General features: G+C 40.7%; 1 protein-coding gene across 4 annotated transcripts in view; it reads right to left on the reverse strand.

Moving 5' to 3' along the window:
* Nucleotides 1-3,220: 3,220 nt before the first annotated feature.
* The window catches only part of C1QTNF7 (C1q and TNF related 7), a 50,466-nt gene continuing 27,130 nt past the window's right edge, over nucleotides 3,221-26,556 (reverse strand). For 3 of the 4 annotated variants that reach the window (XM_071556777.1, XM_071556778.1, XM_071556779.1), the window contains exons 2-5: nucleotides 6,064-6,257; nucleotides 5,327-5,420; nucleotides 4,938-5,183; nucleotides 3,221-4,215 (exon numbers count right to left, since the gene is read on the reverse strand). In XM_071556777.1, coding sequence (XP_071412878.1) covers nucleotides 3,584-4,215; nucleotides 4,938-5,183; nucleotides 5,327-5,336 — 888 coding nt within the window. In that variant the 5' untranslated portion in view covers nucleotides 5,337-5,420; nucleotides 6,064-6,257 and the 3' untranslated portion in view covers nucleotides 3,221-3,583. The remainder of the gene's footprint in view (nucleotides 4,216-4,937; nucleotides 5,184-5,326; nucleotides 5,421-6,063; nucleotides 6,258-26,556) is intronic. The other variant, XM_071556780.1, reaches the window with a different exon arrangement.

A 26,556-nucleotide genomic window follows, 5' to 3' on the forward strand; every position in this document is an offset into this window, starting at 1 on the left:
GTAGTGATATCTGTTTGTAACTATTTCCTGTATAGTCTCAACATTGTAAAAAAATGAGGACCTATTGCTTCTGTAAAAATTGTATAACAAGGTATTTTGTTTCAAATAAATTTATTTTTACTTATGCATCTTTACCTACATTTGCCAAGTAAATATGCATATTTTTTAATTATGAATCTCAGGAACTCTGAGCTTCTTAATATTGTTTGAAAATTTCCTGGTGGTTTGAGGTTTGTACCAGTTCTTGCAGCCTTGACCAGGAAGCCAAAGAGTTGAGCTGCAGCAAAGACATTTGTCCTCCTGGGAGTTTCTCCCAGTGGCACTAATTTCTCTCTGTTGACTGCAGACAAAGTCTAGTTGACTAGTTTGGTCTGAATGCCAAATTTTATGTGGTGTTATGGCATTTGTAGAATGACCTATGTATTGTGTAGAAATCTTTGATTATTGTCAAATTTAATCCCCAAAGAGATTTTGCTCTTTATTATCCTATAACATCTGGAAACGAAACCAGACCTCCCCACCTATTGGTGTGAATTGTGGGAAGACATTAGCCCTAGATATTTTCCATATAAATTCAAATTTAGACAGAGGAATACCCCAAAATGTAATATCATGTCATCAAAGTTGATCTATTTTCAAGTAATATACTATCAATAACAGTGATTTACTTTAGGATGATGTCTTGAGATCCTTAATGTGGGCAGGGACACATGCTACTTATATACATATGTTGTCCATACATGTAAAAGGATTCTTCTTGCCAAAACCTATAGCAATAATTCAGCAAATTACTTATTTTTAACTGTTCATGCCAAAATGTTAAATGGTTCAAAAAGTTACAGAATTCATTTGGGAAAACTAAGAGAAGCTAAAATTACCCTTCTGTCATTGTACAGACATAAATCTAAAATTTCTAAAAAAAGGAAAGCAGTAATTCTTTGTTTACATATTCCCATGATGTCACTTTCAGCATAGGTGAGGTTAAAATCTCTCTTTTACATTGCATTCAAGATTATTCTATGGAAGCAGCTTTTAGTTAGGATTGCGACCAGGAACATTTTACTATAAAGTTGTATATTTTCTCTGTTCAATTTAGAAAAATTTGTTTTGTGTTAACATTTCCAGTTGTATTATAACTACCAAATATGTTTCTGTAGAGTCTGAATAAGATCGACCATACTCTTAAGATTGGCTTTATAGATGGTTATCTAATTCTGAAGAAACTGACTTTACTTCTTAGATAAAATTTCTACTAAATCAAATGTCATAAAGCTATTTCCATTTTTTCAAAGACAGTCATCTAATTATATACTTCTGTAAATTGCTTTTGCCAGATAATATGTATTATAGGTCCAGTCCTGCATCTATTTCGTGGGCCCAGTATGATAATCTGTTCTGTCCTGTGGAATTCAGTGCAGGTAGCACTGAACAATGCCAGTGGTCTCTGTGCTTTGTATAGGCACTGATGGGTGTGAAGCATTGGCATCAATCATTGTTGTAAATGATGATCGGGCTGCATTTTGCACTCACATTGTGCCTAATTTGTAGATGTATAAATGATTGTACAGCAGGGTGATAAACTGAATCTGTAAATGTTCTCTTCCATATTTTTCACAGAAAGCAGCTCTTGTGTGAGACTGATAAATTAGAAGTCTAGTTAGAAAAATAATACACTTTTGTCTTCTATCACACATCTCTCACTGTCAAATAAAATAACAGCTGTACAAGCACTGCTAGTTTGATTTGTGGTCAGGATTTTTCATCTCTTCACTGCATAAAGCAACAGTCATATACTTAAAGCCATGCATTCTTATTTTTGGAGAAGGTAAAGACATGAATACAGGGTGCATAGACTAATATTCCATACATAACTCTAATGCTTGATCTACAATTTCAGTGGTATTTTTGTGTCATTTTATCTGGCTGTAATTTTCTTAATTCAGTCAAGTACACAGGAAAAACCTAGAAATTTCCCCTATATTGCTCATAACTGAAGTGAGATCAAGAGTTGTGCAACAGGCCGCTAGCATCTGACATAATCTGAATAACTGTTAGAAACAGCAGGTTTCTATAATTCCGGGATGAATAAAAGAAGATTATAAACTCTTTGAAAGTAAGAGCACCCAATGAATGATTTCCAGTCTTGGCTGGTGTTGAATGCTGGAGAACTCATGATGTTCCTAGATATTTTTACAATGACTAATTGTTGCCACTGGTAAAACAGTTTCCTCGTTTCCAGTAGGGAAATACAGTTTCTCACCAATGTATCTTGCTGTACTTCCATCTGATAGAGGGAAGTGCCAGCTACTACCAGAAATTTTATCTCCAGACAGGTACCTGCAGTCTGTGGTCAAACCACCTCTTAACCTCATTGACAAGAAAAGTAAATTGACCCTGTTACTTCTCTTATGTAATCTGCATGAATAAATGTATAACCATTTTATTTTCCAATTTTCAAGTAAGTTTATGAAACATTGACAGAAGTAGCAGCTTCCTAAGTAATGACTCTTAATTCCTACTTTTAATTCCGTTTGTCATATATCCAAAGGGCTGTAGCAACAGCCTACTTTGATTACACATATTTAGCTGATGATCCCAAGAGATCCCATGTACGTTTTCAAAGTTCATTGATTTCCTGAATGCAGTTTTTCATCTTGTGTGTGACCTACATTTATTTCATTGCATTTGGTCATTTTGGAATATAACTATGTCTGCTATAATGGTGTGACTCACTTTATTCCATATAACTTATGCTCACTACTGGTTACTGTTCTACCCTTTTTTTGGCATCCACAATTTTCTTCAGCAAGAAGTTTGTACTTTTTTCATATTTCTCATAAAGATACCGGATAGCATTGAAAGACTAGCAAACCCATTTGAAATTACACTGAAAATACCCACGTTGAGTATTGACTGCCTGTCTTCAAATTGTCAGATCTCCCAGTTTTTAATTTCTTGATATGTTTAATACCATTGTTTTGGTCTTTTATGACTGCTGTTGGGTAGTCCTTAGCTAGTACAAATTGCTATGTATTTATTGGGGGTTTGTTAATTATGAAAGTTATTTTTTGGTGAAAATATCAGATGAGACTGTCCTTGTGACCTTTTCAGAGACATCCTGAAGCAGACATTCCTATTTTATCCCTCTCCTTTTAAAATTCATTGTTTTATCTGTTTTAATGTATTGCCTGTCCTAAAATGACCAAAGATGACATTGTGGTCAGTTGTTCAATTTTACTTTAATGTCATATACAAAATATCCATTCTACATTGCAACTTAATATATTTTATATAAAATCCAATGTACAGTATCTTAAATTTGTTTAAATAGTATTATAACTTTCAGGAAGAGTCAGTCCTGGAGGGTGCAGTCTCTTTTATTTACAGTTCCTTTTGATAACTCTGCTGTTCAGTAAAAAAGCCAGTTTAGATTCCAAATATCATTACGAGCTCAGATTTGGTTCCTATCACAGCAAGAATGAACTCCCAGATTTCATTTTTTTTTCCAACTTTGCATTCCCCACCTCTGGGTAAAATCCTGGGCTGGGGTGTCCAGTTTGAATGACATTTAATATAATCTGCTTTAGAGCTCATCTTCATCTGATAAAGCATCAAGGTAATCTGTATCAACGTACAAGAGAAATCCAGAAAACAAACTGTCTGCCCATGTTGGATCAGAAAAGAGACCATTTTGATCAGTGTAGAAGATCTCAAGCCATACTTCATCTTCTGGCTGAAGGTAGATCACGGTGGATCCAGAAGCTACATCGTGATTGCCTGTGTTTGCATCAAATGTCTTTATCCGGTACTTCCCATTGTGGACCAGCCCAATCGCAAGATGCTTGTTTGCTAAGGTGATATCATAAGAAAAATAATAAATCCCTGGGATGGCACAAATGAACTTCCCTGTGGAAGGGTTGTAATGCTCCCCCTCATTGAAGAGGACTTTATTGAATACAATTGGTAATCTTTCCTCCGGGTAGCTCGTGGTGATGCCAACAGAAAAGGCAGATTTCAGCACTATCGTTCCACACTTACAGACCCCTGGTGCACCTGGCTCTCCTCGGTCTCCTTTATCTCCCTTAGGTCCAGGTGGTCCAGCTGGACCTACTTCACCTTTGGCACCAGTCAATCCTCCAGGTCCTTTTTTACCAGATTGACCTTGGTCTCCTTTCTCTCCAGCTGGTCCTAATGGCCCAGTCTTTCCTCTTAAACCTTCAAAAACATTTAAAATTAGTTAATTGTTGCACATATCACCCCAGTAAATGACTGAGTGGGCTACTTGTGTGCCTGAACAATCACAAAAAACATGGTCAGATTTTCAAAATACTCCAAAAATACTTTCAAAATCTTGTAGTAAATTTGCAAAAGGAGTGCTAGTTTGGAAGAGATGACCAGGCCTCACAGGCCTGCAGGTCCTTTATTTCTGTATTCCTACTTTTCTTCTAATGTCTTGATTACACAGTCTATTGCTGCCTGAACTACAGGCACTGCTGATGCAAAGGACAGTGGTTGATTATGTAATGATACTTGTGCATTAAACGTTAAATATCTCTTAAAATTGGAGCATTTTTAATGTGTACCGAAGTATGTGCTAATCTTTCACTTTTGGCTAAAGGCAAAAATTAGACTATTTATTTGTCCCCAAACATGCTTCATTTTTCCCAAACTTTTTCTTAGCATCTGTGTGCACAAGGGTTGTGCATTTACTTTATGCTGATGTCAGTATGTGCATATTAAACATATAAAATAATTCTGCATATTTTCTTTTTCTCACTATATATATACATGCATCACACTGAAACCCACAGAGGCACACAGAAACATACACATACATACATTCATTTTATATATACATATATGTATATATGTAACAGTGGTGATGAAAGGTCTTGCTTTGTTGTACTACGGTGTAAGGTTACACAAATATTCAATACCTGCACTCCCTTTTTCACCTTTTTCTCCTTTTCTACCATCTCTACCATCTCTTCCTGGAAGACCAATGCGTCCATGTGGCCCTGGGGATCCGTTGGCTCCAGGGGGACCTGCAGGGCCTGGCAAGCCAGGGATGCTACAGATGTATCTGGTGTAGTAGTTTTCTCCCTTGACCTGGCTTTGAAGTGGTTGTTCACTTGTATAGATGGCAAAACTTGTAATGTACAGCAACACAAACATCCTCGTATCTGAAAAAAGTACATATGAATAAGAGTATGCATATTATGACACTCTAGCCACATGCAGATGATGAATATGCAAATAACAGTGACACTGGGATGCATTATGCACAGGTACAGGTGTAGAGCTTAACCTGGGGTTTCTGCATTACCAAAATCCATGTAGGAGGCAAGGAGGAAAGTCTGTCAGGTTGGAGAATTTTCTGGTCATTGTATGTGTTGTTGTATGTCTTTCAAGTAAATAGCCTGTAAAATGATGTAGTATGGTGAGTATCTGCTTCTTTGGGCTAAATGTTGACACATTAAAAAAGAATCTGGATTTTTCAATGCAAAGCCCTTTACTTGAGTAGTTTATTTTGTCTTTGGGCCCTACATAATTTTTACAGAGAAAAGCCCCCTTGCTGGAGAAAGTTACATGTGTTCTAGGAGGATGTGCCTGTAGGAACAGTCTGTTCTAGTGAGGATAAAACTTACAACCTCATTTAATTTTGAAATTTGCCCTGATGGTGGCAAATGAATCTCCAATACAAATAACTGCAGCAAAAACTTGCTGAACCTGCAGAAAGGATGGCAGTAAGAGAGCTACAGCTTGAGTACAAATAACTGTTTCGCCCTAATTGGTCAGGTGGAATCATCCAGCTGTCCTGTGAGGAAATGGATGGAGTTGTGAATGGGCTGCTAACAGGTTTGGGTTTTTTAAGTCTGACTTGGACTCATATGAAATGAAAAGTATGGCAATATCTTGCAAGAAAATTGTCTAAAACTTTATATGTAGTATTTGGTTTTCATAAACTATTGAGAGGAAGTTGGATATCTCTGTTCAACTATATATTGGGATACTAAAGAGAAGTCACTGTACAAGCAGTAACATGCTGAGGGGTTGCAGTACCTGATGAACAAAGATGTGTTAAATTAGTGTTGCATTAGCAGAGTCAGTCATGAGCCAGGTGAGAATCTGCAAGTCAAACTGTTTTTTCTAGTTCCTTTGCTGTCTTCTCAGAAAACTTGCATAGGTTTTTTCGTTGGAGTTGTCCATTCCTGCAGAGCTAGTTATGGCATTCAAAGAAATGAGTCCACTGGTTTCTGTGGGGAGAAAAAGAAAAATAGAATGGAGGATTGAGAAAAATATCTGTGTGAAATGCACTCTACCTCTTTTTACAGTGAATCATAGAATCTTTAAGGTTGGAAAATACCATTAAGATCAGATCATCAGGTCCAGCTATCCACTTAGCACCATCACCATGTTTGCCACTAAATCATGTCACATTCATGTTTCTTGAACACTTCCAGGGATAGTGACTCCACCATGTCCCTGGGCAGCCTGTTCCAATGCTTGACAACCTTTTCCATGAAGGAATTTTTCCTAATATCCAATCTAAATTTCTCCTGCTGCAGCTTGCAAATATCTTTCCTCTCATCCTCTCACTTTTTACATGGGAGAAAAGGCTGTGCTCCACCTCACTACCACTTCCTTTCAAGTAGTTGTAGTGAGTGATAAGGTCTCCCCTGAGCCTCCTTTTCTCCAGGCTAAACAACCCCAGCTCCCTCAGCTGCTCCTCATCAAACTTGTGCTTCAGACCCTTCACCAGCTTAATTTCCCTTCTGTGGACACACTCCAGCACCTCAACATCTTTCTTTTCGTGAGGGGCCCCAAACTGGACATAGGATTTGAGATGTGCCCTCACCAGTGATGAGCGCAGGGGGACAATCACTGTCCTAATCCTGCTGTCCACACCATTTCTTGTACAAGCCAGGATGTCATTGGCCTTCTTGACTACCTGGATACACTGCTGGCTCATGTTCAGCTGCTATCAACCAGCATCCCCAAGTGCTTTTCTGCTGAATAGTTTTTCAGCCACTCTGCCCTCAGCCTGTAGTGCTTCATGGGGTTGTTGTAACCCAAGTGCAGGACCCAGCATTTTGCCTTGTTGAATCTCATACTGTTGGCCTCTGCCCATCGATCCAGCCTGTCCAGATCCCTTTGCACAGTCTTCATAACATCCAGGAGGTCAACACTCCCTCCTAGCCAAGTGTCATCTGCAAAGTGACTGAGCGTGCACTTGATCCCCTTGTCCAGATCACCAATGAGAATATTAAACAGGGCCAACCCCAACACTGAGCACTGGGGAACACCAGTGGTTACCAGATTAATTCTCAAGCTCAGAGTTAAAGAATTTACATAGTGAATTAATCTGGAAACTGATGTTCTCCTTCTCTTCTCTGTGGTACTGATTGGTATTGACTGATTGTTTTAAACCCCAAACCATTATATTTATTTACAGTTCATGGTATTTCAACAGGTATATGCCATGGTCAGATCGATTCAGAAGGGAAAAGAGCAGCTTATACACACACATGTACACACACACAGTCTTTTTGAAGAATCTTTTCTGTTTTACAGAATAGAAATTAGAAATTGTCTTGGTATCAGTGGTAATGCAGAAAAAACATGAAAATATTTTAGTTGGAGAGAAATAAATGATGCTCCAAAGTTCTCTTCTGTGATATATATTCTGCTTTTCACATTAAGCATCTTGCACTAAATTGGCAGAAACCAAACTATTAATTTTGCTGTCATTTGATAAAGTCTTATAGTACAGTCAGGCACAACAGCCTCCACGAGTGGATTAGCATATGAATGCTTACCATTACAGCAGAGCAGCAAATGATAACTCTAAGGCAGTTGTTAGCTACAAGCACAAACTTCACAGTGACGTCTGCTCTGATGTACTACTGAGTGTACCCAAATAAAGCTCATGGATTTTCACAGGACTTAAATCAGAGACAACAAAGCTCTCTGCAGAGAAGAACAACTTTAAACACATAGCCAAGAGGGAACAGCTTGGGGGGAGTTCATGCTTAAGACTCATATGCATTTTATACAAAGCTCATGGATAAGAAGCAGACAACCTAAGGATCCAGCACTGGAAATAAATCCTGCCCTTTGCCAGATGAAAGTCTGAATCAGTAGGCCACGTGTCCCCACACTGTGTTACATATAAGTGAAGCAAAAACAGTCTCAACAATTGCTGGTTTTGCCTATGTCCAGGAGCATTTACAAATCAGAGTAAGAGCCTGCACACAGCTGCTCCTGTCACTGGCTGGCCAGTAACTTACTGATGTGTGAAGCTGTCTGGAGCACCCAGACCTTCTCTGCCATTCTTCTCATGTGCCTACAGGAAATTAATTAGACTGGGACATGTATTTCTGGAAAGGTCATGGGAAAAAGGCCATTTGGGGAAGGTGAGGGGAATGGGGCTGTTGAAATAGGCATGTGCCTTAGATGCTTGGGGTGTTGTGGCTGGAGAACCAGTTTAGGATGGAGAAGGCATAGTGGGGAATACATAAAGTTTTCAGCTACTGGTTGGGGATCTTAAGGGGTGATGGGGCTGTAAAGCAGAATAATGGGACTGCAGAAAGGAGAACAGAGCAGGGATTGGGAGAAAATTATGGTAATATTCAGGTGATGATGTTTACAAACCTGAATTTAGTCATGAGGGGAATACAGAAAGCTGCTTCCAATAGTGGTAGCCAACAAATGACATTCAAGTAACCAGGCACTAGGCCAAAGAATCAGAACTTCTCTTGCCCTTTGACTTAAAATTCGCCCATTTCTTTGGAATAGTAGTAACCATGTTAAAGGGAGGGGGAAGGTGCCTGCCTCTCTGTTATTGCAGCAGTCTCTTGGAAAGTGTGAATCTCTTCAGACCAAGAAAGTAGGTACAGTGTTGAATCCATGCCCCCTGTTTCCAGTGAGTGCTCTAAAAGAACCACTGTAATGCAGAAAGTGAATGAGAACATACATCCACGGTTTTTAAAATTTCAGGCTTAATTAGGAATCCAAAATCACAGATTTCAGTTCACAGGTGTTTATGAAGTTAGAGGGTGTAATAGACCTTCCAGATCACTTTCTCAGGAGTCTCCTAAGTTGCAGCAAAATATTTGTTCCTAAATAACTGAAATGGTAGGCAGAAAGTGAGTCATAAATTACAATTTGTTCCTGGCTTCTGGTTGTCCTTTTAAAAGATACAAACTTTTGTCCGTAAACTGGGGTGGGAAATAAAGTAATTCATACATGCCAAGCAATTTTTCTCCAGGGAAGGTCAACATTTGAACAGTTCAATGCATTTTTCCAAATGCGGAAAGCCAGAACAAGCAGTTCTTCACAACAATAAGAATAATTTTCATCATAAACATAACCAAAAATAATAATAAGAATGATATGAACACAGGGTTAGAATAATATTATTCCAAGTGAAGGAAATGGCATTTCAATAGGTTTCAAAGCCACTAAGTAGAGCAAGAGCACACATCAAGGCATTTGGTGGAAGATGTGGACATGCTCACCAGTTCTAATCATAGAATCATAGGATGGTCTGTGTTGGAAGGGACCTTAAAGACTAACTAGTTCAACTTTACCAGTTTGCTCAGAGTAGGCCATTAAGGTTTTTTTTTTAAATTTAGGAATTAAGGGATTGCAGCAAATTCCCAGTTTTGAGACTTTCTGGTATATGATCTAATCTTTCTTCCTTGTCCAACCATGCAGAATTCACTCTAAAATTTACTAATTGGCATTACTTTTAAACAATCCTAGAAGATTTCCCATGAATCTGTTATAAATAAAAGCTGGATCAAGAGCCAGTAGCTATTAGTCACAAGTTATCCTGCCTGTGTTCTTACTTTTGTCTTTCCCTGCTAGCTTTTAATTCCCTTCCAATACGAATGCAAAACTGTTTGAGCAGTAGAAGAAACTGTGTTTTAACTTCCTTGTGCAAGATGTAGATGAGAAGCTGTGATGCTTGTAGGCCTTTTCTGTCTGCAACACTGGCAATGGATTAGTGGTGAAGAATAAGACGGTCTATATGACCTCTGGCTTTCCAAAAGCAAAGGCCCATACTACCTCACATCGCTACCCTGAATCCTCACAGTGAGACAGTCTGTACCTTTCCTGGCTCTCCTGTCCAGAGCTGTGGTAGGAGAAACAAGGTGGAGAAGGAGTGATAAGTCAGGATGAAAAGCACAGAGAGACAGCTTCAACAATTCAGTTGAAATCTCACTGGCTATGCCTATCTTTTCCCTCTCAAAACATGATCCACAAATGTCACTTATGTCCAGATGCCTGAAGGGTCCAAACCTGCCATTTAATTTGTCCTTTCTACAAAGCCTCATAAACAGTGGCTTATAGTTTGGCACACCATGATCTTTAGTTTCTTTGTACTGTATAATTATGCCATTTAAAATATGAATCCTAATTATGGATTTCTTTTCCCACAGATTTTACATCAATCATCCACCCTCAGTTGGCCACAGCTTTATGCATCTCCCAGCTTGTTTTGCGTTGTGGCAGCTATTCTGAACTTCCAGAATTCTGCCTGTAAGACCGTACCCTTACTCTAAGGAATCAAGACCACAGCTGGCCACCACCATACTCCTTGGGTTAGCTACACAATCCGGCAATCTTTATATGGCTTTACATTGTCTTTGCTTTCTTTGTGTAAGAAGGGAAGAGTGACCTGAATGTTTCTGAGAAGTCTGAACTTTTCATTCTCAGTGCTAGAATTGGGTGGTGCCCAAAGGATTCAGTCAGCCAGGGGGAAGGAATACTAGCTAAATATTTCTGAGAAAACAATCTTTAAAGACCCCATTAGCAGTGCTGAAATTTAACTGTCTCTCTTGCCAAAATTTTATACTCAGTCATGTTTGAACAGTCTCCTTCAAACTATGTTGAATGCACTCAGATTGTTCAACCATGTCTTAAGCCCTCTTGAAAAAATTGAGTGCTTATAACAAAGATCAGAAGTTCAATGTGTTTGATTTTCAAAATATCAAAGGAGTGGGAACAATTTTGTTTCTCAGTGTTTGACTTGAAACATAGTGTCTGTGGTTCCAGGTATTCCCATTATTTGAAAGTAATTTTTCTGAAAATTCCCTAGAATCTGGTCAAGGTGTGTGTTGGTGAGGTAGCTTGACTCAGCTGGGGGAAATTCTAACAAGAATGCTGGCAGGCAAAAGAGATTCACTACCAGTTGTGCTAGAACACACAAATAAATAAAACATGACAGAATTTGTTTTGACAGAAAGCCGAGAAGCCAGGCCAGTTGCTAACAGCTGGCAAGTAATATGGAGACAATAAAGTGTTTGCTTGAAATGAAGTGAAAAATTGCCAGGATTTAATACTGGAAGACTCAGGATATGAAGCTGTCTTCAGGGATGACCTACAATTTGAAGGGTTAGTTATCAATCTGAATTGGAATAAAGCATATGGAAGCATGTAGGCATCTAAAGATGTGGATAGCTGCCTAGAGCAATGTGCCCATCTCCTGTGGAGTGCCTTTCACTTCAAGTGGGCTTCCTCTTCTTGGTTTCTCCCCAGCCCTTAGCAGTAAACTTTCCACCTCCTGTCTTAGATCATTCTGCTTTACCAACCTTGCAATGATAGAAGAAAATACAGAACAGACAGCAAAAACTATTTTGGATGGCATGAAAAAAAGGAAAAACAGAGGGTGCAAAAATAAAATTTCAGCCTGCAAGGTACATGGTAAGAAACAAGAACAAAAGTCATAGCTTATTGCCACAAGTCATAGGGAACAGACTTCCACTGCCTTGTGCCTTGTGCTCACTTGTGTTCGCACCTGGGCTTTTTGAGTAGAAGTCCATAATGAGCTCCCGTCGTGAGAGGAATAACTTTGTACAGGGGTGAATGATGGGGACCAGCCAGTGAAGTGAGGGCACCTTTGAGAACTTTGCTGGATATATAGCTGAATAGGTTGTAGTCCCTGAGCACAGCTTAATTCTCAACCCCTCAAGGTAGATGTCATTTATTAGATCACGGACACCTCGGAAAATGGATTGTGCCTCACCCAATTGCTCCCTTGATACAGCATATTGCACCATTTAAGAAGATAAACGTAAGGAGAAGAAAGCTTCCAGACCCTCAAAAGGACACTCCTCTCCCAACACATTGTTTTCTTCTGGAAGTTCATCAAATGATATCACTCTGGCACTGTTTCTTTCTGGGAACCCTGCAGAAAAGCAGGCATCCAGCCAGGCACTACATTCTACATCTGACTAGGCAAAGACCAAAGGAGCAATTTAAGTGCTTAGGTAGGACTAAGCTGGCTGGTTTTCCCTGAAGCTAGTTGGGGTCACCTCCCATAAACTCCTCCCACAAAGGAGCAGTGGAGGATGTGACCCAGGGCAAGGAGCAGCCATGTCCAGCTGAGCACCAAACCCTTGTCCCTGTTCAGCTGCAGGTGGAAGAGGACATCTGTCCATGGCTTGACATGAGGAAATTTTTTCAAACTTCAAATAGTCATAATTAAGCCAGCAATGTATTTAGTTGAACAATGTGTACCCTTGCAACACAGCAAGCCTTTAGCTTTTTCGAGAGGACAACTGGAAGTTTTGCCTGCCTGGGCAACACAGATGCTCAGGACAGCAACAGGAGACCCAGTCTGTGCATACCTGACATGGCTCAATGCCCGAGCAACCTGTAGACATGCCAATGCTGATAGCTTTCTTGCAGGACTACATCCACAGGGCACTGCAATATTCCCTGCCCAGAGTTACCTGCAAGGTCTCCGTCTTCTGAACGTTGACATAATGTTGGTGTATTCAAGAGCAATAAAGACAGAGCCTCAACATGAAACTGAAGTCATACTTAAGGCAGAGGTTGTGACTGTGAATCTGAATCTCACAGAGGTGTGAATCTTAGGTGTCTATGTGTCATTGGTGCAAATAATAAATGCATTTAAAAGCAGAAGTTTTACTGTGAATCAGTGGGGCTTGAACTTCCAAATACATTTTGAAATGGCATGACAGCGGTGAAGCCTCATGTTCTTTACAAAATGGCAGCCACATTAGCTTCTGTCCCCAGCCTCTGGGACTGCCAGGCTCTCATGTCAACCCTGGTGGTCTCCTCGCACTCCAGTGCTCTAATTTGTCAGTAAAAATGTGGTCTCAAAATCAGCATACTTTCCTGACTCTGGCTGTTCTGAGAAAAGTCCTGTTCTCGTGAAGTCTACCTCAAAGCCATTACTTCAACACTATTACTTCCATATTTATACTGGAATAAAAAAAGGAGAATTTGGCCCAGTTTAGCCACATGTGTGATTGTTATGGTTAATGTCAGTTTCAGGAGACTGGAGCCAGGAAGATATAAAAATAGAATGAAATTTATGTCATGTCTGCTTTTGGGTAATAGCAAGTCTTTCAAGTATGCTTCTTCCTGATTAAATCAAACATTTTATTTTCAGTGAGGTTGACCTCTTTGTGAGACTGAAGGGCATGCACATTAGAAAGACAACTCTAAACAGTTTGTAGCTGTAAAATAAAATGCCATTTAAATTTTTAATGGTTTGATATTTTCTTACTGAAACAGACTTCAGTTTTCTTAGAGGAGCAGAAGGGGCAATGCATCCTGTCTCCCATCAGACTTTAAAGGAGTGCTAGCTCCACCCAAATCCACCCTCTGGCATCCCATTGGTACCCACCAAGCACTCACACAGCACCTGCTTTTCTAGTTGCTTAGGCTGATGTTTACAACTTCATATCTTGTGGAGGTGTTTGTGCTGGGCAAGGTCTGGCTGTTCGCTGGGACTGGGAGTGATGGAACTTGCAGGGAACAGGGTAGCAGGGCAGGATCTCACCAGCCACAGACCATCTCACCACCTCAGCAGGGACTGTGGCAGCCTGGAGGCAGCCATAGGCTCTCCCTGCATCTGAGGCCAGACCAGGATATGAGCCTGTGGATTTGAGTCAGCTGTGCTGAAATGGGCCCCTGGACCATAGGCAGAGTAATGGGATGCACTAGGAGAGGCTGGCAGGGATTTCAGGGATGTATGTCAGTGCTCTCACAGCTCTGGCAGGCTGTACTTATTCAGAGAGAAAAAACATTGTGATCCCAGTCTGGCAGCAAGAGTCCACTCTACACATATGGAAATAACAATTTGCAGCACAAAGCATTCAAAAATCTGTTTAATTCCATATGGATCCTTATGCCTCTCCCCACTGAAGCATTCACTGAGCCACATAACCAACCTTTGGCCTTCAGGATTTTCTCTTGTTTTTATCAGTCTCCTGATGAGAACCATTTCTATGTTGGACTGTTTGGATTTGCTGAGTCTCAGTCCAAGTTGTTTAGAGTTTAGTATATAAATTACTACATATTGTGAAGATGTAAGTGTCAAGCTTGCTTATTTGAAAAACAATCTGGATTATTCTTACAACACACTGTAAAATCTAAAATCTATTTTAAGACCTTCTTTTTTGAAGTAACATAGACACTAATTTTTTCCTCTGTATTTCTGACTTGTACAATTCAAATGGGCAGATTTAAATCTCCAAGCAAAAAGCTTGGAAAAAAAAGAAAGTATTATTTCATTTATTTGTTTTCTGATTTGTACAAACCTTGAAAGTGAAAAACTCATGCTATTATATAGAAATCTGGAGAGTCTATCCACCTGTTTGGTTAACTACTGTATCCCACCGTATATTTTAATTGCAATATATCCTGACAAGTCTTTAAAAAGAGCTTAATAAGCATAAGATGTTGAGAGGAGACTCGAGGAGATTTGAGGGAAAGGAAGGGGAGGGAAGGGGAGGGGAGGAGAGGGGAGGGGAGGAGAGGGGAGGGGAGGAGAGGAGAGGGGAGGAGAGGAGAGGAGAGGAGAGGAGAGGAGAGGAGAGGAGAGGAGAGGAGAGGAGAGGAGAGGAGAGGAGAGGAGAGGAGAGGAGAGGAGAGGAGAGGAGAGGAGAGGAGAGGAGAGGAGAGGAGAGGAGAGGAGAGGAGAGGAGAGGAGAGGGAGAGGAGAGGGAGAGGAGAGGAGAGGGAGAGGAGAGGAGAGGGAGAGGAGAGGTTTATCTCCTTTTGTTTGACACAAATTTGTCTGATGCAAATTCATCTGACACAAATTCACTTAGAAGAATGACAGTTTTCCTCATGACATGATAGCTTCAATTTGATACACATAATCATTTGTCAGCCTGCTTCTGTACATACTGAAATCAAATGCAAATCTCTCTCTTATTAGTGGCATTTGATCAAATTCACAGACAGGAAGAAACAGAACAGAGTTTTCTTTCAGGAGGTCTAATTTCTGTTCCTTAATCAGAAATGTATATTCCATGGCAATCATTTATCTTACATATTTCTATTTCTTCATCTAGTAAAACAACAACATCAATAATATCAGGGTTAATATTGCAGATATAAGACCAGGTTATTTCAAAAGCACTTTTCAGATTTTGCTTTTCTTGACTAATTGTGAACTGACATTTCATATTTCAAATCAGTTCTCTCATGGGAGATTAAAATGAATGATGTCAGGATAATTCTTGCAGTTTTTTCATTACAGTGCAGACGAGGTCTAGCATCTGTTAAGTGGTCATTTCTGACTCTAACAAAAGGTGTTTTCTCGCTTAAGTTCTTACACTGGTTTCTTCTGAAATCCATCCTGCCTGGGAAAGTGTTTGTCTCCTTGGGTTTGTCCAGGGAACAGCATGAAAAGGCTGTAGCTGTCAGTCAATATGCCACTCTTCAGTAAGGAGGTCTGGCCCTTGGCTGGTAAGGAGCAGGCTTTGCCTTGATTTTGTTTTGCATGCATATGTGATGATTCAGGATGATCTCAGCACAGTCTCGGTGGGACATAGGTGGGTATCCCAGATGGTCTGAAGGTCACACACTGTCCAGCAACCAATTTAATCTCATTTTTACTTTAATTTCCCCAGATCTCTGTCAACAAATCCCACCTAACCTTGAATCATGAGGTGTCAGAGTCACCCTGGGACATCCCCAATCCAGCTGGTCTTCTCCACATGGGTTAAGATGCCACTGTGTAGCAAATAGCATAGCAGGAAGCATCTGACCCAAACACAGCAGTGTGCTGAGGTTGGTCTGCACAGCCAGTAAAGGTACATTTGGGTGGACTCCAAGCTGTGTTGTGTGCTGGGCCTGGGGTGTACCAGCTGCATTGGCCAGACCCAGCACTGCAGGAGTGAACAGGACACACAGGTAGCACAGTCATATCCACAGGTGACAGAGTCTTGGGGTGCACCACCAGTGCAAACACATCCTGAGGTAGTGGTACATGGTGTGTTATGCCTAAACAGGCATATTACTTAAAAAGAAAAGGGATTATAGAGAGCAGCCTTTGCAATTCCATAATCAGTGAATATAATTTTGCCTTATTGTACTGTCTGGAGTTTTTCTCAAGCTTCTTATTCAAGTATCTACAGATATATTTTACAAGGATGACAATAAACTCAATGTTATTTTGCAGTTGGAACTCCATGGCAGCAGTCTGCCATGAGCCTTTTTGAATTTTAAAGAGTAACCTCAATTTATATTTATTTCTTAAGAAATTCTGGCTGGTCAGAGACAATCAGTATGCCAGAATCACTTCTAATGATCTGTCCCCTAGAAATTTCCTTACATAATTGTGAATGCAAATAAAATATATATAAAGAAGAGGAGTCATGCAGGGCTTAGAGCATATCAGCTTCAAGCTTCCATCAGGGTAAAGGGTTTTGCAATTTCCACTTACATGGGAACCTATAGAGGTTCAGAATGTATTGACTTGCAAATAAAGTTGGAAATACATAAAACATGGAGAAGCTTTCTCTTGCCTTGGTTAAAATGACCTTTCCTTTCAGTGATAAAACTATTTAAGTTTTATGGCTTGGAATCAAGACATAAAACTGAAAAAAATTCTTATAATTTAAAGTCTTTCAGATCACTTCAGGCAGTTAGTTTTCCCTCAGCCAGGACATAATTTCATCACAGACAAATATGTATGTGTGCACGTGTGTGTGCATGCATACCCATATATATCTTTAGATTTACCAGCCAAAGGAGTCTTGCTTTCACTTAGCTTTTCTTCAAGGCTCTGGAGCATGGTGGATACATTTTATATCAAAGATATTATTAAAGATTTTTTTCTATTTCACTTTGACTGATGGAGTTAATTTTCTTTAATACAGACCTATACTCTTACGGCCTGAATTAACAATGTACTTAGATTTGTTTCTAGCTGATAAACAGTAAGCTAGCATGTAATAAGCTGGTTTTATCTTTGTTATAGGTATCTCATTGGGCATTGCAGAAAGTTCTGTTCTGATATGTGTGATTTTGTCTATTGCTTAAAATAGATAATGTGTTGAACAGGATAATTTTAATTGAAAACTCTCCTATGCTCAAAAGTCATATCTTTCCTGCTTAGAACTCTCCTTTTCTTACTGTGAGATGCTGTGATTTCTTATGAGGTTTCTGGTTCTCCTCTGTCTTTGGGAAAGTTTAAATGTATGCATGTGCAAATATATATATATTTGTGTGTGTATATATATATATATATGTTTGTATATATACACAATTGAAAGTTAAAAAAATAAGTTTCATAAATTTATCAGCTCATGGGAGAGAATATCGAAACGCTTCATTTGGAGACAATTTCATGGGCGTAGCTTCTCTTTTATAGTTTTTATCTATTCTGCTTATTTTGTTAATGCAGGAAATTATTTCTCTGCAGAAATTCATAAGCCACTGCTGTTCCTTTTCAATAAAGTTAATTGGTGTCCCAACTTGTTCTCTTGGGGCAATTATGGAATCATCCACAACAGTAATTTCATTATATCTTGTTTTGGGATTAATGTTACATATGAAGGACTCTGGTAAATATGATCAAAAGCCCTTCTAGCCCTGTACCCTTGCTCTTGGGCAGTGCCCTATAGCAGGCTCTTGCACTCTTCCCAAGGGTTTGGGAAGCTCAGTGATGCTTGCCAGGAGGTTTTCTTCCTGCTTCCAGTGCTCTGCAGCTTAGGCCTTCCAGACTGGAGGTATTTTCTGAGTCCTTCCTTTCTTTTCAGCCCTGCTGGACTTTTTATCCCTAAACTTGACAATAATTTAAACTCTGGCTTTTCACAACATTTCTCATAACTGATAAATTTGTTAAATTAATTTTACACAGAATGCATTTTTCTCCCTTAAACCTTTTTGTCTCCCTTAAATCTTTTCAACTGAGAATTTAATTTGATTCCTTCTATTTCTTGCTTTATAAGAGTCAGAGATTAATCTGCTCATTAATAGGTTATCTTTATCAGAAAGGCAGTAGCATTATGATGGCCACAGATTTTTCTTTTTTGATTATTATAAATTTACAATTAAAAATTCTAGTGGTTATATGGTCCACTAAATTGTAAGAGCCATCTGCTCTTCTCCTGTAGTGTATTAACATTAGTAAGCAAGACTCTGAATGACTCACAAAACCAGCTTTCATGTTATGTCCTCAGGTCAGTGTAAATCCATCATCTCTAACAAAAATGCAGTACAGGTGCAAAAAATGGAGCTGCCTGAGATTGTGTTATCTGGCCTCTGCCCATTGTAGTGATTGTTGTTCTGCTAGACTTAAAAGCCAAGGAAAGTAGGAAAAAGTAAATATGTTTTTCTAGGAGACATTGGTGGTTTTTAGAGGAACAAAAAAAGCCTTTTGAATTCATCAAAGCTTCGTAAACTCTGATGTGTTTGTTACAGACAGCTCAAAGGACAGTCTTTCAAATACTCTATAAAATACTGCTTTCATTGGCACAATTCTAAGAAAACAATCATGTTTTTTTAATACAGATGTGTCTCATTATTATTCAAAATCAAGTTTGTTTATTTGTTTATTTTAACCTCAGACTGTCAGACTGTGCAGGCTCTTGCTTTTCTCTCCATGAGTAGCCAGCTGTATGCAGTGGTGTGACTGATGAAGGTATGTCCTCACAGTCACAGTGCTGGCTGGCTTACAGGGGGATGACATTTGCCATTCCCTGTCAAAGTGGTTTTCCTCCTCCTCCTTCTGTTTCTTCTCCTCCTCCTCCTGTGCCTGCCAGCACAGAGCTCCCCTCTCCTTGCTGGGCTCCTGACACTGCTGAGCTCTCTTCCCGACAACAGGAGCCCAAAAGTCAAAATCTGTCCTGCTCCCAACAGGCATATGGGGAAAAGGCCCTTTCTTTCCTTTGTTCACTGTCTAGCAGGATGCAGATTCCTCTGGGTTTTTCACTTTAACTGACAGACAGTGAGGCTGGAAGTGAGGGGAAAGGAGAGACAGAGTGGCATGGGAAGCCCAGGCCACCTTGGTGCACCTCCAGATTGCCACAATATCCACATGGGACAGAGGGGGCACCTGCCTAAATAACCGTTTGGTGGCAGGGAGGTGGCAGTGTGAAGGCTTGTTTCCTCTGCATGCTGGCTGAGTTGAAAGGTGGCTGGGAGAAGCCCTTAAATGGAAATCTCAGACATGGAACTTGTTTTTCCTGCCAGAAGTCAGGCTGAAGTAGAGACTTTGTTCTTGTAAATGTCGAAGATGTGGTGAGCCCAGATGTCATAATCACTTCTCTCTGTTTGGGGTCTGCCTTGAGATCTCAGCAGGTTTGCAGCAAGCCAGCAGTTACAGAGAAGGGACCTGTTGAAAAGCCACAGGGCACTGTGAGGCCCCACTCACTGTCACTGCCTTCCCTTCAGCTGTGGGTTTTGAAGACTAGTCCTTTCCTCTGAGCCCTGGAAACTGAGATGATGTGCAGGTGTGCCACTTGCACAGAGGTAATTGCAGCCAAAATATTCTCCTCTCCAAGGACCCTTAGCTGTGGAGAGAAGGCAGGGATGACTCACCCTTGCCTATTAGCAAACATAGTGGTTTGGCAAGAACAAGGATCCCATTAACCACAGAGATTGTTCTGGTTTGGAGTTTCATCTCCAAACTGTGAGCTTTCTTTTGTCTGCAATTTTTTAAGCCCTTCTTGCTTCTACCTTGTTGACAGGTGCTGCAGTGAAGCCCAAGGACAGCCAGACTGTCTGCAGCTCTTTCCATGCCCAAAAGCATGAAGAGCCGGAGGCAGACAGGCAGCCGAGACCTGCTGTGTGTAGTGGGTGGCATAGACATGATGTTGCTGCTGTTCCCAGATGCTCAGCTTCCTTCTGTTATCTCAGAGGCAAAAGAGAATGTTGGAAGAGGTTGTGCAAGCCTCCCTGTGGTAAGCAAAAGGGGAGTTTGTGCACTTGCCTGGAAGAATATCTGTGTTCCATGAGTGGGCAGTGGTCAGGATCATCCAAGGAGCAGCAGGATATGGCTGAGGCTCCTCAGCCTTCTCACCTGCAATAGCAACTAAAACTACAGTGGAGAGAGGCCAAGTGGAGGCTTTGTGTGGCATCCCTCTTGCCCATTAACTTGTACCACTTCCCAGAACAGCAGAGAGCTCAGGAACCCTGAGATCTCCCTGTCTGAGTACATGCCTGTTTACCATCCTAGTCTAGTCTGGATACCAGGAAAAGGCCAAAGGCACACGAAGTCCAATCTGACCACTTGATGGGTTACCAATATTATTCTCTCTGTAAAAGCAACAGAAGTTTTTTGAAGGGCATCTGTTCCCCTCAGCTCATTGATGGCACTCTGCTCTGGCCTGTCTGATCTTTATCCTGTTGAATAAAGCAACTCCAGCATATCAAGGGGTTTCATTGCTCATGGTCTTCCCTCATTCTGATTTACTTTTGTTGCAGGCTAAAACTTGTAAGCCTTTGACTGCTATTTACAAATAGACAGCCTGAATAACATTAGGAAATATAAACAGTCCTCTCCCTGAAAATCCTATTTTAAACACAGATTTGTAAAGACCAATTTTATCTCTATCATCTGTAACTAGTTAAAATTCCAGTTGTTTTTCTTAAAAAAGATTTTAGCAATGGATAGTAAGCATGAGGTACATTAAAAGTAATGTAAACTGTAGACTTTTATTAAGAGTTTAGGAAAAAGTCAATTAGAGACCTGGATTATCTGCAGATTCCAAATGGTGCTGAAAAAGCAATGGTGCTCTCAGTTGTCAGGTTTTTTCTTTTAAGATGCATGATATGTTTTTCTAACATTTATGCACAAAACTTGCACTGGTTTATCTTAAAATAATTTGGTTAGATAAATGCCAGATCCTTAGTGGACATTTTAATTCATCTAGAATCAATCCATTTATTTTAATCTGGCCTGAGCTGGAATAAGGTGTTATATAAACTAAGGATATAGTCAGTCTCTTGCTGCTGAAATGTGTGTACCAATTTAAAATGTAACTTTCCCTCTGCAGTTCAGTGCTGTTGTTCTGCTGTGACTCCCTTTGTTTGTAGATGAGCCACTTCCATAGACTGTTTTAACTCACCCAACACTGCATTAGACTAAATGGGGAGCATCTGCATGCATTGCTATCCAGTACTGTTGTGTAGGTGAATGTGAATCAAAAGGGTAAGGGAAGGTTTCCCATGTGGTAAATGAACAGGGCGTGGTGCAGTGTAAACATTCATGAACTTGTTGGACCCACTGAAATCAGCTGTTGGAGCTGACTCTGGACTTTGCATGCCTGCAGGAACACGTTCCTCCCACTGCCCCTTCTGCAACTGTGGCCACATTGGGCAGGACATCTCAGGTAGCAGCTTTGTAAACCACCTTATCAGGATTCACCAGACATATTTGTCAAAAGTTTAAGATTCTAGCATGGCTGATACATCCTTCTTTCCTTCTGAACACTTTGCAACTGAGGCAGGTGAAAACAATTTTTATCCATCACCGTTGTTTACTGGGTGAATAGGAGCCAAAGTGCTAAAAGTATCCAGATGGGTTCTTGTGCTGCTCTGATTAAATCAGTTTTGAAACATCTCTTTAGGCTGTGGACAGATGTTCTATTCACAGAGAGCTGTGCCAGTTGAAGATTACAAGCCACACTGCTGGAGGTTATTGCCCTTGCAGCTCTGCTGGCACAGCCATCCAAATACAGTTCAGCTTAAAGAAGGTGCAGACATGCATCTTAGAGGTGATTGCTGGAGAGGTCATGACCTGCCTGCCCATGCTGGCCTCCTTGGCACACAGTCAGCTTTGCTAAGTGCTTCAGAGTGCATCTTCTGGCCTCTTTCAGTCAAAATTAACCAGGCTGGCCTGACCAGTGGGAATACGAGAGCTCTTGTTGCTCTGGTTGATTGTATCCGGCTGGGAGTGGGGAGGGAAACCCTAACTAGCCAGGGAACAGCAGGAGCACAGGGGACAAGCTTGGGTGGCACAGCTGGATCTGCACGACACCATCTGTTTGCAGCCCTCCTATCTGAGGTGTGAGCAGGAACCTGTCCTGCTGCTGAAATCATGATGGGTGGCCTCTGAGCAAGGAGTTTTGGAGAGTGGTGCAGACTCAATGTCTTTGGACTGCTCCTTTACCAAGGTCTTGGCATTGGCTTTAGCTAGGGCCACAGGGGTGCTGAAGGATTGTCAGAGGCAGTCCAATCCAAACACGGAAGCTTTTCTCATCAAGCTGTTTTATTTTTACCAAATGTGTTAACGTGTGTACAGACAAAGTATGACACAATGTTGACCGAGTCTGGTGAGCTGCTTAGCTGCACTTGGCCACTATTATCTTAGCAGATGGTATTGAGCTTTCTATGTAACACTGAGGTTAGCTGTGACAAGTGAACATGCTTTTTGTATCTTAAATCCTATCTGCTTTAGGAACTATCATTTTTATTCTCCTGACAATTTTCAGTTAAAATGTTTTCGTTTAAAAGCACCTTAAATCCCTTACAAAACAATTTCTGTGACCATGACCTCAGCTATTGAGCTGACCTATTTTTAAGCATACTAAATTTCTGGTTTCTTCCTCTTGTTCAGAAATTTCTTATTTTTTAAAAAGGCAGGTAGTGCTATTTCAACTAAAAAGTAGAAAAATATCACTACTGCTGATGGTGCTGTCTCGCTTTCCTTAACTCTCCAAGCTAGTTTTTAATTAAGCATATATGATGCAGTCCTTCCTTACTACCCTTGCGATGGGAGTATTTCTTTTGGTTGTGCTTTTAAAGATCATGACTAGATGCAGAAATCAGTCCCTATCTGTATTTTTTGAGAAGTGAATCAAAATATGACTGAAATTAACCCCAGGCCCAAGCCCCATTGCTGAGGTTCTCTCTGAGCATCATTTGTCCTCTGCACGTGTGGCAAGACCAGTGGAGCAGCCACCTCCCTTCTCCAAGGCAGCCAATTATCTCCTTCTCCTCAGAAAACAAATTGCTAATATTCTGTGTATGTAACCTTATATTATTTTTCAGTTGTTTCCTTAGTCCCCACAGTTTCATTCACATTCTCCAAGAAGTGAGGAAGTGTTCAATATTCCACAGAAACGTGGCATATATGTAAGCTGAGAGTGCACCTGAGACTATCCATTTACTTGACTGTTTTCAGACCACTTCTTACTGCAGTTTTCCAGAGTTTTAGCAGGACAGCTCACAGTCACCCAAGTGAAACACTGGCAACAGGAGCAGCAAAAGAAAAAGAGGCACAAGCAGCCCTGAGTGGGACAGGGGTTGTCAAAGCAGGAGCAGGATTACTGTGGCACTGACGCTGGGTGGCATGCTGGGTCACAGCTTGAAATCTGATTTTCTGCAACCACTAGATGGCAGAAAAAATGCTGTTGTAGCATCAGCTTGTTCCTGGAAAATGACTTAAGTGTCTAGCTCATGCTGCAGTTAAGGGGGATTCTTATGTCCCTTTTAACCAAAAGCACATTTTAATGTTTCTCTTAGATGCAAAAATGCATTGGTTGGAGTCATCCTGTTGAGTGAAAGTTATTCCTAGCAGTAAAATTCAGCCTGAAATAGCAAACATGGCTGGAGTCAGTGCCATTTGCAGATAGAGAATAACAGCAGAAGATGAGGGGAAGGGAATTTGCTCTGCTAATTGCATTACAGGACCAGTCACTAAGAAAATCTTCAGTTCTCCTCCTAGTGCTAATAGCAATTCTCTTTTTAGCTTTAGGCAAATCACATGATCTGCTTCATTTCTCTATTTCCATATGGAAGGCAATGATTTCTTGCCCTGCAGCAGTACCAGAGGAGTTAATTAATACTCATAAAGCAGAATCAGAGAGGAGAAAAACACTAATGACTCCTGAAAGCAACTTGCAAGAAAGAGCTGTCCTGGTCTGTCCATCCCACACCATCCAGATATTGCTGTTGACAATGTGATGGTTATAATATTATGAAGGAGTATGGAAAACTTTAAGACATACTGAAAAAATGGACTAACTTTGTTGTCGCTGTTCTGTTTTCAATATAATTCCTAATGGAAATTTCACATTGAGGTAAAACAGCCTAGCTGCCACTCTCCAAAACCCCTTCTGAGTCAAAAAACGGTTGAATACTGTTGGATGGTGACTTGCATGGCCTGACCCTCACATACAGTCCAGCTTTCCTCCAGCTAAGGGAAACTTTCAGTTCCAGTTGGAAGCTTTAGTGTAGTTTCTGGTTCAGTTGTTAATTTATAATTAAAATTCCTAGTTACTCAAGTGCTTTGCAGTTGCTGTGAAAGGTAACCAGCTCTATAAAAGGAGCTGGTTCTGGATTTCTCACTACAAGAGAGATATGGAGCTCCTGAAGCAGATCCAAAGGAAGGCAGCAACAATGATTTAAGACACTGGAATATCTCTCTTATGAGGACAGGCTGAGGAAACCTGGTCAGTCTTGTGAAGAGGCAACTGAGAGGGAACCTCATCAATGTCTGTAAGTATTTGAAGGGAGAGTGTCAAGAAGATGGAACCAGTCTCTTCTTGGTGATGCCAAGCAATAGGACAAGAGGCAACAGCCAGAAACTGATGCACAGGAAGTTTCACCTCAACATGAGGAAGAACTTCTTTACTTTGTGGGTGACTGCACAGTGGAACAGATTGCCCAGAGAGATTATGAAGTCTCCTAAAAGCTATCTAGACACAATTCTGAGTAATGTGACATAGAGGGGACCCTGGTTCAGCAGGGGAGTTGGACTAGACAACCTCTAGTAGTCCATTCCAACCTTACCCTGTCTGTGATTCTGTAACTTCTCTTGTACATCCTCAGGATCAAGACCTTCACTGATTTTTACCACTGAAATATGCAACTGATTAGAATGGATTCTTATATTCCAGACCATAAATGAAGACATTCCTGAACACTATTAGGAGCTAAGTAAAAGTGACAGGGAATCCATAGTAAATTACTAGTGATTGGGAGAATTTCAACACAGCAATCTGTATGACTGCTGTGGTCATGAGATCACACATTTCCTGTTACTCTTCTCTATATTGAGTGTTGTTGATATGGGTACCCAAAGGAGAGACAGAGGATTTTACAGGGTATACAGGGAACTACTTTTCATCATTTAGAAAGGGTTTGAAGGTTCAGATAAGGACATTGTTGAAAAAAAGAGAGTTTGGCATGAAGTCCCTGAGGAAACAATGAACAATGATATTCAAGCATGCTTTATGCACTGACTTCATTGCCAATGAAAAGAGACTAACTGTGTCTTCCCATAATCACAGAGGGTATTTATGGCATAAATGTAATTTTTGGTTTATCTGAAACTGAGTTTTATCAGCTGTCCTTTAGCAAACTGAGGAATCAGGCTGTGAATGAGAGAAACATGAAAACTGTCAGATCAAAACACATCAAACAAAACAAATGATTACTGATTGGCCTTGAAGAAAACAGAGAAAAACAATTTTCATAACCAAAATAAGACACTGAAGTGCTGTAACTACAGTGCCAAACTGATTTCCAACCACTCACAAGAGTATTGGCTTTGTTTTTCCAACGATAAATTTAGTTTTTCCGCTTGTCCCCACTGCACATTTCAGTGATGATGTTGGAGACTTTTCAAGTTCCATTAAAGACTTTAACAGTAAATAAAGTGATTTGGCAGCCTGTGGGAGAGCTAAGGCAGCAGATAGAAGATGTGTAGAAAAGAGTTTATATATTTTCTCTCTGAAGCCATGCTGCAGCCAGGTGACAGCAAGCACTGCACGGCTTCAGGAGCATCCAGGAATCCTTCCCATGGATCAGAAAATCAAGGAGGAATTTCATTGGCTTTTTTCCTTGCTCTGCTGCGGTCCCCCTGTGCCTGGGCCTCCCTTGACTGTGACCCATTACCCTCTGTAGGGGGGTTGTGTGGCAGCACCTTTCCCCTGCAGTGATGCACCTTCTGTGCATGTGCAGGGTAAGCAGAGCCAGCAGATGCTGTAAAACCTGCCAGTCCAAGATAGGACAGCCCTGCAGTGTTCATACACCTGGTGAATGCTGAGAAGGCCCTTGGGTCTTCTGTAGGAGTCTGCTGCAATAGAGGAGATGGAGCAAGAAGAAGACAAGGAGCAAGAACAGGCTGGTGCTGCCCCAAGGGTTATTGCATGATCCCTCCAGGAATGGACTTTGACTAGGGTGATGCAGGTGTGCTGCTGTTTAGTTATCCCCACTGATGAATACCCTGCTGTGGAAGGAAGTGTCTTGGGTTCCAGCTTTGAATGCTAGCATTATGATCATAATCCTTTGGGACCCTTGACTTGCCCTCGCTCGCAGCCAGGCCTTGCC

The sequence above is a fragment of the Pithys albifrons genome, chromosome 5 (assembly GCF_047495875.1).
Source record: "Pithys albifrons albifrons isolate INPA30051 chromosome 5, PitAlb_v1, whole genome shotgun sequence".
NCBI classification, from domain to species: Eukaryota; Metazoa; Chordata; class Aves; order Passeriformes; family Thamnophilidae; genus Pithys; species Pithys albifrons.